The sequence below is a fragment of the Perognathus longimembris genome, chromosome 3, assembly GCF_023159225.1.
Source record: "Perognathus longimembris pacificus isolate PPM17 chromosome 3, ASM2315922v1, whole genome shotgun sequence".
NCBI classification, from domain to species: Eukaryota; Metazoa; Chordata; class Mammalia; order Rodentia; family Heteromyidae; genus Perognathus; species Perognathus longimembris.
The window spans coordinates 92,269,008-92,284,275 of record NC_063163.1 but is presented as its reverse complement, the minus strand read 5'-3'; the positions used below and the strand labels follow the sequence as shown (position 1 = coordinate 92,284,275).

The following is a 15,268-nucleotide window of genomic DNA, read 5'->3' as shown; positions in this document are numbered from 1 at the left end:
AAGGTCTGAATGTGGTCACATTTCCCCCGAGGTTCTGTGACAATCCTATGCTCATACCCACCCCTCAGCAGGAGAGGCTTGGGCCCATCCGGAGCCCTAGCCATCCTGTCCTCAGGGTCCTGGGTGACTGAGGGGAGGTGGGTGGGGCCCAGCTGGGAGCCACCATGCCTGGCAGGAATGGAAGGCCCAGGGGTATGGGACTCCTGCAGAGACCATGGTTCTATGATCCAGGGGGTCAGCTGTCCTCAGGATGAGGCCATATTCCAGGCCCCTCCCCTTCCTCCCAGTCCCAGGGCTGCAGAGTGGGTCCTGCTGAAAGGGGGGATGGATGGCAGGAGTGCTGCTGAGACTCAGAGGGGCAGGCTGGGGGCGGGGACAGCAGGTATCCCTGGCCTGCAGGGATCTGCTAAGGTAACCCCAAACAGAATAAGAACCTTGGAGCCCAGAGCAGCAAAGGTGGGCCTCCTCTAGGGGGACTTCCTGCTCAGCTCCAAGATAGGATATCCCTGAGCTGGTAAAGGATGCCATGAGTGCAGTCTGCCCGGCGGAAACTGAGTCACCCATGATGCTATGGGCTCCACAGCAATTTCCTCTGTTCACCTTAAGAAATGTCCATGAGACAGACAGAGCGTATCTGACCTGGAAACCTCTGCCCAGCTGTACCCCATGACGGGGGAGGCTCTAATCGCTTTTGCTGCTCCTAAGCCTAATCCTGCCAGTGACCTGGCTGTCCCTCAAACACAGGCAGGAGAGTCCGGGCCCCCTGCGGGGCCTGTGTGTGGCTTCCCCAAATCCAGGGAGGGTCTGCAGAAGCAAGGACCCTGAATGGGTATGGCCTTCCAGAGGTCACTCTGTCAGTTCCACCATGGCCAGAGGCCTGTGGGATGTTGGGGCGGACAGCAGCTGAGTGGGCCGAGTGCCGGGAGGTCCCAAGCGGTGTGGCCAGCACCTCCAGCCAGTGGCACGGGCAGCAGGTCCCAGGAGGACCTGAGAAAGAGCCATGTTGCCAGCTGTGGCCATAGCAGCACTTGCCAGGCACATGGCACCTGCTCTATGGAGGCATTCAGGCCCCTGGCTCTGGGGTGGGCAGATGGAGGGCCTTCTTACTTCCCAAGTGGCTAGGGTGGAGGCCACCAACCCACCATTCCATCATCACCACAGTGCCCCACCCCCCCCAGCCTGGTTGCCCACAGGTGGCAGACAGGGAGGCGATAGCAGAGGCACAATGTCTCCTGAAAGCCCCTTACTTGGTCAGACGCTCAGCCCAGGGACCCAGTGGGGTCTCCCCTCTCCTTCCTCTGGGCATAGCAGCATTTCCTTTACCCAATAGGAAGCCCAGGCTCAGAACAGCTTGCACAGGAAGGAAAGAGAAGGGCTGAGACTCAGTGCAGCGGTCTGCCTGGCCGACGCAGCCCACTGGGAAGACGTACAGTCATCGCAAACGCCCAAGGCCAACACTGAGGACACCTGCGCTCTACTGCAAGGGCTGAGCTCCGCTGGGGGTTGTCCTGGCAGACCTAGCCACTGTGCTCCATGTTATCCCCTCTGGGCTAGGGTGGTGCTGGCCACCTGCCTGTGCTGGCTGCACCAAGTGCCCCGCCCTTCCCCCACACTTGTGGGCTCCCCTAGATGTGGGGCTCTCTGTGTAGGAGAGCCAGCTCTCTGCTGCAATGAAAACTCTAAAATAGCTCTTTCCACATTCAAAATAGTTCACCCCTTTGCACACAGGAACTGGTGCCATCTGGCTGCCAGTTTGCCAAATGACTTGAGACCATTTTGGAATCTATTTTTACCCATCTCCCCAGGCCCCAAGTGAGCAAGCTGTTGGGAGCAGAGCAGTGGTCAGCCGGCAGGGACTCCACGGACCCCTGAAAGCCCAGGGCAGCTCCAGGCCTTGTTCCACAGCTGGCCTTGCTGGAGGTGCCCCACTTGTCTCCTAGGCAGTGAACAACGTGAGACTTTTAGGAAGCTTTTAGTATTCCAGAAGTGAGCAGCTCCTTCTGACCTTGTCTTTATTTCTGGGATGCTCCAAATCGAGGCCTCTGTGCTGAGTATGTTCCACAAGCATTTGTCTGGATGCCTGTGGTTTTCACTGTATCTCTGTGCCTGTCCTTACCTGTCCCATCTTCTTCCCCTTGCCTGTGCCCCCACAATGCTTCCTACCTCTCCTCTTGCCCTTGCCCTCTCTCTGACCAGACTATTCTCTAAGCCAAGTCCATTTGGGTCCTGGCTGGGCTGGGTATCCCTCTTCCATGGACTTTCCTACATTAAAAAAAAAAACCTTAAATTTTTTTTTTGTGCCAGTCCTGGGGCTTGATCTTGGGGCTTGAGTGCTGTCCCTGAGTGTTTTGTTTTTTGTTAAAGCTACTGCTTTGCCACTTGAGCAGCAGTTCCACTTCTAGGTTTTGTTTTGTTTTGTTTTCCTGGTCCTGGGGCTTGAATGCTGGGCCTAGGTACTGTTCATGAGCTGCTTTTTGCTCAGGGTGAGCATTGAGCCACAGCACCACTTCTGAATATTTTTTTCCAGTAGTTTAGTAGAGATAAGAGTCTCACAGACTTTCCTGCCCTGGCTGGCTTCCATAATCCTCAGACCTCAGCCTCCTGAGTAGCTAGGGTTATAGGCATGAGCCACCAATACCCATCTTCTTATATCAGGATTTCACAGGTACCCCAGTTGGTAAACTCAGGGCCCAGATTCAGAGCTGGTCCCCATCTCCCTGTTCTCTGACCTCAGTGTGCACCTAGATGGGCCAATCTTCTGCAGTGTTTCCTTTACCTGTTCTCATGCAGCCATGGGATGTCGAAGGGGTTGGAGAAGAAGGGCCCCGTCTTCCTGTGACTCAGACCTGTGCCTTGGGGAACTTTTTGGAGGCCTTACTCCTTACTACACAGCAGCACTGCCAGCCCTGCCTTCCACTCAGACATCCTGCCCGCCCCCCCTGCCCACATCAGCTTCCCTGTCCCATCCACAAGGCTGCCTGCCCCCATCCCACTCTCCAAGCTGTGGAGCTCACATTCAGAGTGGAAGGTAAAGGCAAAATGACCACTCTGGGCCTCAGGGTAGCTTCTGACCAAAACAGATGATGACAGGGACAAAACAAAGCTCTGGTGACATTTACTTCATGCACAGCGGTGACTCTACCCTCATCCAGCCCGCAGGCCTGTCCAAGCTGAGCACTGGGCTACAACACTAAAGTAAACTTAGAGACAACAGAATAAGCCTGGAGGACTTCCCTCCCCTACTTTATAGGAAATGAATACTCAAGAGCCTGAGCTGGCCATCAGCACTCATTCAACCATTCTCACCACAGGCCTTGAGTCACTGTGGCAGGCGCTGGTTCTGAGGCCTGAGACTTTGGGGAGCAAGCACCTCCCCACACCAGGCCTGGCAGAGAAGCTCTGCTGGCATAGAGGAGTTTGTGGCTCCTAACTGGCAGGCCAGTTCTCATCACCAGAAAGAGCCATTCAAGCAGGGATCTGGCTGGCTGGCTTTGATTCATGTTAAAACTCCCCACAGGGAATTGGGCCATTCATTCCTCTGCTCCTGGGCCCTTTTGCGATTCTCTTTCCTCTCTCTCTTCTTCCTCATCTTTGTCTGTCTGTGTCTCTCTTTTTCACCGGCCTGTATGCTGAGGTTTCTGGGTGCCAGGCCTTGTGCCAGGCACGGAGCTGACAGGAAGGCCAGGGCCAGGGCTGAGGTAGGAAAGCCCATGAGGCGCAGGGGATCCACAGATGGGGTGGCAGGTGGTGCTGACATGGGACACAGGCGATCCTGGGCAGGGCAGGAACACCTGCCCTCCTTCCCTCAGCCAAAGGGAGGGAACAGTTCAGAACACTCCCACAAGGCAGCAGAATCAAGACCTGGGCTCCCATCCCTGAGCCTTCTTCCCTGTGCGGGCCACACCCTGCGGCCTCTACCGCTGCCCTCAGCTGGGTGCCACGGTGCAGAGGCACATGACTAGTACCCAAGGTCCCTCTCCCGTGGGGCTGCAGGTGACCAACCCTGAGGCCACCTTCCAGCCTCTCCTACACTTGGCTTCCAAAGTGGCCATGAAAGCTGTGGGCCCTCGGGTGACACTCCTCTGGACGTTTACACACACACACACACAAACACACACACACACACACACACACACACACGACATTGTTTCACTAGGAGAGTTGCTGGACAAGGGACAGGGTGGGAGACCAGGGCAGCAGCCTGCCTGTCCCTTGCTGAGTCCCACCATGGCACAGGTGCGGGCAAGGCTCTGTGGGAAGCTGCTGAAAGGTTTGGGTTAAAGGCCCAAGGGCGCTGGGTGCTGGTGGCTCACATCTGTAATCCTAGTTACTTGGGAGGCTAAGATCTGAGGATTGTGGTTCAAAGCCAGCCTGGGCAGGAAAGTCACTGAGAGACTCTTATCTCCAATTAACCACCAGAAAACCAGAAGTAGAGCTGTGGTTCAAAGTAGTAGAGCGCTAGCCTTGAGCAAAAAAAAACCTCAGGGACAGTGCCCTCAGTTCAAGTCCCAGGACTGACAAACCCAAAAGGCTAGGGGCAAGACTATCCTAACCGCTTGAGCCACGTGGCCATGATCCTACTGCGTGGTGAGAGGGGTGGTACCGGCACGAGCAGAAGCATGATGGGGGAAGCCCTGGATCATGCGGCGCCCCCTGTCTGAGCATCCAGTTTCCACAAAGAGGCAAGAGGCCATGCTAGGTGACAGGTGAGGATGCTGCCCTAACCCCTGGGGAGCAGTGGGCATCTGGTGGGCTACACCACTGGCCATGGAGCTTGGCCTCTCAGGAACTGTCCAGGGACCTCTGCTGAGGGTTTAGGATCAAAAGACTTATGATGTTGATGACCTTTTCTGAATTTAAAGGTGTTCTGAAGACTGTCAGATATGGTGGCTGTCATCCTAGCTACCAGAGGCAGAGGCGGGGAGAATTATTGCAAGTAAAAAGTTAGCTAGGCCCCATCTCAACGAATAAGCTAGACGTGGTGGTGTGTGACTGACATCCCAGCGACCCTGGAGACTCTGGATAGGAGGACTATAGTCTAGGCTGGCCAGGGCAAACATCCCACGAGACCCTATCTGATATGTAACCCAAGCAAAACGGGTCCAGGGACATGGCTCAAGTGGTGAAGTACCTACCTAGCACATGTGAGGCGCTACATTGAAACCCTAGCACTGCGAAACAAAGCAGGCCGAGCACAGCTTTCTTGCCACCTTGGGGAGGTGAGCTGAAGCAGCGGCCTGTGCTGCCTTGCAGCCTCTGGGGGGCGCTGTTTGAGCAGGCGGCCCTCCTGCTCCATCATGAACCATGCTGTGTGAGCCGCAGCGTGGCAACTCACAGCTTTCGGCAGGGCCGGGAGAAGAAGAGGGCCGGCTGCATCCCAGGTGGGAAGATGCCCCCAGCTCAGGCTGGGCTGCTAGAAACTTCCCTCACAGTCAGTGTTGGGTTGGGTGGTGGCCAGTGGACAAGCAGCAGGGTCCCCGCAGCGGGAAGGGTGGGAGACAGTGATGAGGACTTGCATCTCTGGGTCCCCAGATGGTTCCCAGATGGGGCGTCAGCCATGCCAATCTGAAGCCACATGGCTGCTTACAGGTAAAAGCTGTGTGAGCGCGCCAGCTCCTGAACTTGGGAGACCAGTGTGGGGGGATGTGAGGCCGCGGCCTGGTATGCTGACTCCAGAGAGCAGCCATGCGGGAGAGGCCCCTCCAGCCCCTCCCAGGACCTTTGAGGTCTCACACTCAGGGACTGTCTCTCCTGCAGTGGACCACACAGGCCTGAGTTTGTATCCTGGCCTGGTGACAATGGGCAGCTCGAGTGACTTCTCTGAGCCTGTTCCCACTCCGGCACTAACAATAGCTCGTGGTCCCAATGACGCACAGGCATGAATAGGGAATGGGGGGGGCACCGTTGTGGTCCAGCCCCCAGCCAGGGGTGACCCATGTGTGCCATGACCCCCAGCAAGCTTGTCCGTGGGGGCCTTTCTCCCACGGTGGGGTTCTGAACACTGACTGACAGCTGTGTATACACTGCCTTTCCAGAATGGATCTGGTCCTGCAGGGTGAGGGGAGGATGCTAGGAAAATCCCAGGGGGAACCTTGGGGCTTGCTGGGTGTTTCCTTCCCTGACTGAGTGGCTCCTGTCATTCTAGGCTGACTGTCTCTGAGCGAGAACTACAGATGGGCCTCTGAAGCAACCCCAAGAGGCTTGGCTTCTCGTAAAACCATTCATTATGCACTTAGACGGGAGAGGTGTTTTATGGTTTTGTGAACACAGATGAGCCCCTACTGTCTCATAAAAGATGGTGCAGGACCAGAGCCTGCTGTGTGCTGTGAGCTTCACTATCTTGGGAAAGCCAGACCTTTCTCTCCAGAGTCAAGTGGCTTCTGTCCTGGGTGAGAAGCAGTGTAGGTAGATGTGGGTGGCAAGATACAAACACAGCATTCTATCATTAAGGGCTTGGCATTCTGAGGTATCACTTTGAGAAGTAAAGGGACCAAGCCCACAGAAGCTGAGACTATAAGGAAGATGGTGACCCAAGAGAATGAAAGGAGGGGGGAAAAATCAGTCAGCACCACCAGCACTTGGCTAAAAGGGCACTTCTGGCTCTTCTTTAGGCCTCAGAGTGAGGATTTCTGAGGCCGTGCCTGAGCTTCTAGTCCTGAGCATGCCTGGCAGGTGTGGGTGGCTTGTGGCTGACCAGCCTCACAGCCGTGACAAGTTTTGCATGCCAGGGGTTTGGGCTAGTGATCTGGACTGCTTCCTCCCCTGTCTCCAAGTTTCCTGTTCCAGCCAGGCTGTGCTCTGAGCCCTGGAGCTTAGAGCTGGGTCCCTGGCAGGGGTTCACCTGAACCCCAGGACTAGCCCCTTTGTCTCCAGCCAGGCTTGGGCCTTCCTGAGCCACATATTGAGTGGATCTTGACTTCAGCTCTGAGCAGCTTCTGTTTCTGCACACTTCCTCTGCCCTGGCCCATGCTCCTCAGTATGCCACCCAGACTCCACATGACTAGTGGCCTCAGGGCTGGGTGCCACCCTTGCTGGGTGGCTGTCCCAGGAAGGAGACTGCTACGGTCAGACCATGTCTGGAGACTGAAAGTCTGGGAAATACTCAGGCAGACAGAGAAAAGGGTCCAAAAGCAATCCACCATGGAGACCCTTCCCCATTCCCAGTTACAGCCAGGCAGCTTCCAGAAGGTGGCTCACTCCCGTGGCGGTGCCTTCTGGGTTCTAGACCTGATTTGTCTACAATCAGGCTGGCATGACCCTGGGCAAGCTGAGCTGCAAAACCTTTCTGGCTCAATGCCACCCCTCCCCCGTGCCTGCAAAGCAGAGGGGGCGAGACTCACGTTGATCATAGCATTCGACGTGATGCGGAAGAGGGTGGCCCGCTCGTTCACCACCTTCAGTTTCTCACTGCTGTCCGATGGGATCTTCAAGCTGTCCAGCTCATTCAGGGAGCGCTGGAGCGCCGCGCCATGCTTAGCGATGAGGTCATTGCACGTGCTGAGGTCATCTAACTTCAAGGAGAGGTTTTTAAGGGTGTGGTGGAGTTCACTTTTGTCAGCTGGGGAGGCAGGCTCTTCGTCGTCGTCCCCAGAGTCATCTGTGAAGAGGAAAGAGTGTTGTTGGGATTGGAAGGTGTAGCTTGAGTGGTAGAGAGCCTGCCTTGCAAGCCTGAGGCTCTGAGTTCAAACCCCAGTACTGTCAAGAAAGAGTTGCTGTGATTTGTTTCCAACCAGCATGGTGTGAGACGCCCCTGTCTGGATGTGGAGAATAGCTACTCGAAATGATGATTTCTACTCACAGTGCTGGATGTATAGAAAGGATCCCAGGTTTAGCAGTGCGCCTGCTCGGCCCTGGCCAGCACAGGCCCAGTCAATGGGAAGGGACCCAAAGGGGAATAACAGAGCTTGGATTGGATTCCCTGCAGGGGGCCGCCTGTGTGAAGCAAATCACAGCCTGCAGGCCAGGGTGGGTGGAACTGAGTGCAGAGGGTAAGGATGGCTCAGTGGGCACAGACAATCCCAGAGGAGAGCCAGGGCTCCTCTCTCCGCCTGGCAGGCCTATGTAGACTGAAAGACCCCTTCCTGGCCGAATCCATTCGATATCTGGTCTCTCCCCTCTCCCCACAACTGCACCAGCTGATCCTGTAATGAGCACACAAATACTAGATTGTGCTGTTGCTTGGGGACTTGCCCATCGAGTCCCTATAGCTTGGAACCTTACACACCACACCCTCAACGTCTCACCCCATTCACCCATTTGAGGCCCAGCTCAATGTCACCCCCTTTCTCTGGATTCTGCCTGAAACACCCTTCAGGCCACAGCCAGTCTGCACCCACATAGCCTGCAGAACATGGTGCTGTGTGTGTAGACAACGGCTGGGGGTCAGGGACAGCACCATTCCCAGGGGACTAACAAAGTTGCTGACATTCTGAGGGAGCGTCATGCCCAGGCTGCCCATCCAGCCTCCCTCTGGCCCCTTCACACAAGGGGCCAGTGGCTCTCTTCTCTCCATTCTCTACTCTGTCTCACCTCTCACACTGTAGCCCCCGGGGCCCTCGCTGCTCCCTGTCCTGCCAGCCCAGCCCGGGTTCATGGGGCCCAGGACATGGGGGCCTCTGCGGGCAGCTGGCCTGGCCCTGCTGATGCTTTACTGCTGGGGTGCAGGACAATCAGGAAACTCTGAGAATAGCCTGTAAATCCTAGAGCCTGTGTTTGCCAAGAGTTTTCTCTTGCCTTGCTTCAGAAAGAAAAAAAATCTGCAAGACTTAAAAAAAAATTTTAGATGAACAAAATCTGTAACCCAAGATATAAAATTAAAAGAAGGGGGGGAGAATACATATTTTGAGAGAACAGATTTCCTCCCATGGCAAGCAAGGTGTGTGTGGGTGGCACACAGCTGATTTTCTGCCCCCCACGTCCCTGAGCCCATGGCAGGGATGGGCCAGCCAGCTGCGTGGGAAGAGGGGGGAGCCCGTGGGGGGGGCACTGCACACCTTGTCCCCACTGGGGCACAGAGGCCTTGGACCCAGGCTGAGAACAGAGAACCTCCCTCTGGGCCAGCCTAGCTGCAGCTCCAGAGTTCCCAGTGTCTGGAGACCACAGCCTGGGCCACTATTGTCAGTGACTGGAGCTCTGAGCCTCCCAGTGGAGGCTGGGGGGAGGGGGTCTTCCTTTCCCTGAGGAGGAAGGGAACAAGCAGGCTCCTAGGACTGACACTGAATTGCCCAGGGCCACCAAGCAAGGAGATTCTGAAGAAGCTGGATCTGTCTGGCATCAGAACTTAGGTTCTGATCATCTTTAGAATGATGGCCATGTATTCTCTCTCTTGGTGTATGTAACTCAACCCAACTGACCGGCCAATGAACAGGCACAATGGCCACCAACTGGACATCAGCAGGGCCCTGCAAGGACACATTGACTGCAGGTGACCCACAATGTGACCCCCGGTCCTCTGAGCAAGAGGAAGGGTAAGGCACAGAACCCCAAACAAGGAAGATGAGACTTATAGTCACCGTGGGCCTGAGCAGGAAGCGGCTTCTCTCATGTTCCCCTAACTCAGAGCTCAGGTGGCCTGGGCCACTTCTACTCTCTGGGAGGAGCAGAGCTTCGTTCCTGGTCTTGGAGTCACCTTATCCTTCGGGTTTCTCCTTTGCTAGTCTCTGGGCCCAGCTGGGTGCTGGTGGCTCACACCTGTAACCCTAGCTACTCAAGAGGCTGAGACTTTAAGGATCATGGGTCCAAGTTAGCCTGGGCAGGGAACTGTGAGACTTTATCTTCAACTAACCAGCAAAAAGCTGGAAGTAGAGCTGTGGCTCAAGTGGAAGAACATTAGCCTTGAGCAAAAATAAGCTCAGGGACAGCACTAAGACCTCGAGTTCAAGTCCCAGGACTGGCACCAAAATTAATTAATTAGCATATGAAACCCTATCTGGTTCCTGCTGTCTGTCTCTGCTTAGAACAACCAGTGGCATTTGCAGAGTGCTCAGGCCTTCTGAGAAGGAAAAAACATTCTAAAGGAGGAGATCCAGCCAGCCAAGGGTACATGTCCTGTTACAGAGCACCTGGGATTCCAGCATGGCCCCCAGCTCCTTCCCCTCCTCTACTACTGCCTTCTCCCACTCCTGTCACAGTTACTGTCAGCCCAAGCCAGACAGTAACAGAGGTCCTGCTCCATCCTGAGCTATCAGTGACGCTTGCTCACGAATGCCCAAGTCAACCCTGAGAATGTGGTCCAGGCCCTGAACAGGGACATGTCAGGTCAGGCTGAGTTCATCCAAGTCCACCCCTTTGTTTTCACATGGGTAAACTGAGGCCCTTATCAAGCAAAGGGGTTGAGCAGAGGGCAGAGGTTGAAGCAGCCCTGCTTGAGCCTCTATCCTAACAGAAAAGGCTAGTCCTTGAAGCCCAGATCTTCAGCAGGTGACCCAGTATCCTGCTGGCTTCCCTGGCAGGAAAGAAGAGGACGCTCTGCTCTGCGGAGGCCTCTGCTCCCATCAGAGCCACCCTGCAGGGGGCTTTGATCACCTGTCATGCCCCAGCTGCTGACAGGCACCCCGTGGCAGCAGGCCCTGTGGAGCGCTCAGGTCTTCAGCAGCAAAGGACGCTGGGCAGGCGTGCTATGGCTCACTTTCCCTCTCTGCAAAGTAAGGCAGGGGCGGGCAGGGAGGCCTTTGTTGGGCAGCAGCACAGAGCAAGGGGCCAGGCAGAGGGGCACCAAGTACTCCTGGCACCCGCTCTCCCCCCAGGGACAGACTTTGGCCCATCCTTCATGTACAGTCTCATGGCCTGAGGCATGAACTTCCAAGAAGCGAAGGAGAGCAGGGTGCAAATAGCTCATGCCTGTAATCCTAGCTACTTAGGAGGCTGAGATCTGAGGGTCGCAGTTCAAAGCTAGTTTGGGAAGAAAAGTGTATGAGATGCTTATTTCCAGTTAACCACCAAAAAGCTGGAAGTGGAGCTATGGCCCATGTGGTAGAGTGCCAGCCTTGAGCACAAAAGCTCAGAGACAGTACTCAGGCCCTGAGTTCAAGCCCCTGGACTGGCATTGAAAACAAAAAAATGGGGGCTGGGAATATGGCCTAGTGGTAAAGTGCTTGCCTCGCATACATGAAGCCCTGGGTTCAATTCCTAAGCACCACATATATAGAAAAGACTGGAAGTGGTGCTGTGGCTCAAGTGGCAGAGTGCTATCCTTGAGCAAAAAGAAGCCAGGGACAGTGCTCAGGCCCTGAGTCCAAGGCCCAGGACTGGCAAAAAAACAAAACAAAAAAAGGAAGGAGGTAGTGGTCCTGGTCTTCCCTAAGAGGCAAAGGGGGGGGGGGGCTCTGTGCCTTCTAAGACAAATGACTCCTCCCTGATGGTAGGGAGTTGGGCCTGTACCTCACTGGTGTTCCTGGATCCACCCTGCTAAAGTGACAAAGACAGCCCCAGCCTCAGACTGTGGGGTGCAGAGAGAATAAGTGACCTGTCTCTGAGCTAGGCATAGAGCCAGGAAATAAGGCCCCACTCTTGGGTGGTGGAGCCCTATAGAGCAACCACCATGAAAGACACCTTTCCACCTATTCAAACATGAAACACTAATTCCTAAAATGCCCATCACCTTGAATCGATCACATGGAGAATGTTTTTTTTTTTTTTTAAGATTAAATTAGCTGGGTGTGGTGATGCATGTCTGTAATGCCAGCTACTTGAGAGCCAGCCGAAAAAGTTAAAGAGATTGGGGGGCTGGGAATACAGCCTAATTGTAGAGTGCTTGCCTCGTATACATGAAGCCCTGGGTTTGATTCTTCAGCACCACATATACAGAAAAAGCCAGAAGTGTCTCTGTGGCTCAAGTGGCAGAGTGCTAGCCTTGAGCAAAAGGAAGCCAAGGACAGTGCTCAGGCCCTGAGTTCAAGCTCCAGGACTGGCAAAAGAAAAAACAAGTTAATGAGATTGGAAGACAGCAAAGGAAGGGGTGGATATTATCCAAAAGGAAATGTACTCTTTACCTGACTTATGTAACTATAAGCCCTCTGTACATCACATCACCTTTATAATAACAGTAACAAAAATAAAATTTTTAAAAAGCCAACTCCTCAACCAACAAGTTAGGTTTGGTGGTATCGACCTGCAATTCCAGTTACACAGAAGGATTGTGGTCCAAGTGGGCATAAAAGGCCCTGAGTTCAAACCAGAATTGTCCAGGAAAAAAAAGAAGAAAAAGAAAGATAAATCCAGAAAACCCAAGTTACCAATGTGTAACAAGGCAGTGGTCACCACCTCTCTGTCATCTTGGTGGGGCCATAAAGGATAGCTTCCTCGCCCGTGGGAAAGGGAGTTCCCAGTGCTTAGTGGCTGTCCCCCACGCCAAAGTTATGCCTTTTTCTGGCACTTCAGAACACTGACCTTACTTGGAGGCATGGATGCAGAGTTGCGGGGCCTCTCATTATGGCTTGTTTTGGCGCATTTCCCAGGGAGTGCTCCTTGGGGGCCCTGGCTGATCCTGGGACCCCTTTCTGGACACAGACACCACTCAAGTCTCTCAGACTCCCCCAAAAAGCCATCCTTCCTGGCCTTCTACAGGGAGATAGTGGCCTGAGGCAGGGTTGGAGCTAAGTGTTCCTGCATCCAGACCCTCATGATCTGGGTTAAGCACCCCAATTCTTACTGGGTATCAGGGGCATGTTCAGTATTCAGTGCATAAGCAGCGCAGTGCTGAGACTCCACACCCACCAGTGTCTTTGGGCTCACCCAGCTCAGCACATTAGAGGCGGGCACTGGGGCGAGCCCTCCGAGTGCTCTCTCTGACACCCCCTTGCTCCTCAGCATCTTTCATAGCAGGATCTATCTGCTGAGGAGTCCCCAGGCATCTCCACCAGGTTCAAGACCCTCTTTCTCCAAGTCTCTTAGGAAGGACAGGTTGCCATGGCAACTGTGGTGCCAGGTGGGCTATTTTTAGAAATGGAGTTTTCTTTCATCTTTGAAGAAAAATGGATTGAGAGGAAGCCCTGTTTGGTGTGCGGGGGGGGGGGGGGTGCGGAGGGAATGACAGGAGGGGAAAGCTTTGGTAAACTAAGAAAAGGCTGAATGGGGGAGGGAGGTGACATGCAGAGGTCCTGGGGCTGCCTTTGCTGTGCCTTGTGTTTCACTGCAGGGAATCCTGTCCACCAGTTCCTTGGGGGCCAAGGTCCAGAATGACTTGTGAGGACCCCTCCTCTCACACAGCCCACAAGAACCACATGCAGGGACTCAGCTCCCACCTTCCGCTGTGCCTCCTCCCAGAGTGGTGCTGGATGAGTCGGGGGCGGGGGGAGTTATTAAAGAGGGAGGGGCAGAGGGGATAATCCGGTGACTTGCCTACACACTGGGTGCCAAGAGGCAGGGACCTCTCCAGCCTGTGGCCAGCAAGGCTGACAGTGCTTTGAGCATCTTCTCCCTTGTGGCTTTGCAGTCAGCCCAGGTGCCACACAAGAGCAGCCCCCAGGCACACACCAATGCTGGGGTTTCCTTCCTCCTCTCTGCCCAAGGCTCAGGATCAGTCAGTCAGCTTCAGACTGGGCAGCGCCCTAAGCCCTCAAATGCCTCCCCTGGCCTCTGTGTGGCCTCCAAACACTTAGAAAACCATGGGAAAAAGGTTCCTCATTTACTGGTCTCTGCATATCCTGGGGGCAGGCTGTGCCCTTCACCCCTTCACTGCCCCCCACAACCATGGCAGGGGGCCCTGGAACTATTCATTCTGGGCCAGAATTCTATTGCTGGCCACTAGCAGGGATAACTGGGCTTCCCTTGAGCTGGTAGAAAGGTTGAAGAGAACGGCCCTTCCCTGCAGAATTGACTCCTGGGAGGCCCTAAGTGCAGGGCCTAAGCCCTGGAAACTTTGTACCCTGTCCCCATCCTCCTGTCTAGGGATCCCATAAGAGGCTCCAATCCCCCTCCATCCTGAGCTCTATGGAGTTTGGGAATGTCACATATGTCCTGAGTTCTTTCCCAGCCTGGCTGTGCAGACATCCTCCAGTAAGGGGAAGGGGGGAGGGTGGGCTTTAAGCAAGAATGGCAGAAAACAGGCCTAGTGGCAAGAGTGCTTGCCAACTATACATGAAGCCCTGGGTTCAATTCCCCAGCACCACATATACAGAAAATGGCCAGAAGTGGCACTGTGGCTCAAGTGGTAGAGTGCTAGCCTTGAGCAAAAAAGAAGCCAAGGACAGTGCTCAGGCCCTGAGTCTAAGCCCCAGGACTGGCAAAAAAAAAAAAAAAAAAAGAATGGCAGAAAACAGCCAATTCAGATCTGTATTGTTAGTGCCTCCGGCATTCTGTGACTACAGCTTTGGTGGCTTGTGTTTAGATTCCAGGTTAGGCAGCCCGGGCTCCATCACAGAACCCAATCAGCAGGATGAGGCTAACAGACAGAAGTGTGCCTCTAGGTGGGAGTAGGGTGTGCATGGCAAGCGGCTTCGGCGCATCTGAGAATGAGCAGCCCTGTTGCTCAGTGGCTGCCTCCTCTGCACGGCGCATGTCACCCCATTTTTCCACGTATCATATATAGAATTCTGCAAGTGACACCCAGAAGGGGCCAGGGTGGCCTGTGTCTTGTTGTGCCCAAGACCCAAGGCCTCTTTCTAAGTGTTGCTGTTGGAATGGCTGTGGGATCATCACAGAGAGCCGGTGGCACCAACCACCCCTGTGCCTTTGGAAGTCCTTCCTTGATAGGGGCCCTTGGAGGCCCTGCCTGCACCTAGGCCACAGCCACAGAAGCTCTACCCCACTCAAGCAATGAGAAGTGGAGCTTGAGAGACCAATGACAGGATGGAGGCGGGGCTAAGGAGGCATGGGGTGGAGTCCGAGATGACATCACCTGGAGGTGGAGCCCCAGAGGATAGGTTGTGGAAAGGAAAGAGCAGTGCCTCAGGGCAGATGGGAGGACAAGCCAGCACACCTTGAGCAGTAAGCCAGCAGTGGGGTAGAGCGCCAGAGAACAGGGATAAGACCCTCAGGCATTGGCTCATACTTCTTTTCTTTTAGGTTGGAGACTGGGACTTGATTTTGGCACCTGACATTTTCTTTCCCTCATTGGCTAGTGCTTTACCAACTGACCCACACCTGCAACCAGTGGGCCACCCTTCTGACTGGGGGAACCTGGAAAGAAAACAGGTCTGCCTGAGGGTGCTTGCAAGAGACAGAAGGCTCTTTGAGGCTTGGCCCTACCATTGGAAGTTGAGTCACAACTTAATCTGATGGAAAATCAGATGATGATAAATAATGAATTGCATAGCCCTGGAAGGTTAGA

General features: G+C 54.6%; 1 protein-coding gene across 3 annotated transcripts in view; it reads right to left on the bottom strand.

Annotated features, from left to right (window-relative positions):
- Positions 1–15,268, bottom strand: part of Osbp2 (oxysterol binding protein 2) — a 107,027-nt gene that overhangs the window by 14,383 nt on the left and 77,376 nt on the right. For all 3 annotated transcript variants that reach the window (XM_048343304.1, XM_048343305.1, XM_048343306.1), the window contains exon 3: positions 7,341–7,597. In XM_048343304.1, the coding sequence (XP_048199261.1) occupies positions 7,341–7,597 (257 nt within the window). The remainder of the gene's footprint in view (positions 1–7,340; positions 7,598–15,268) is intronic.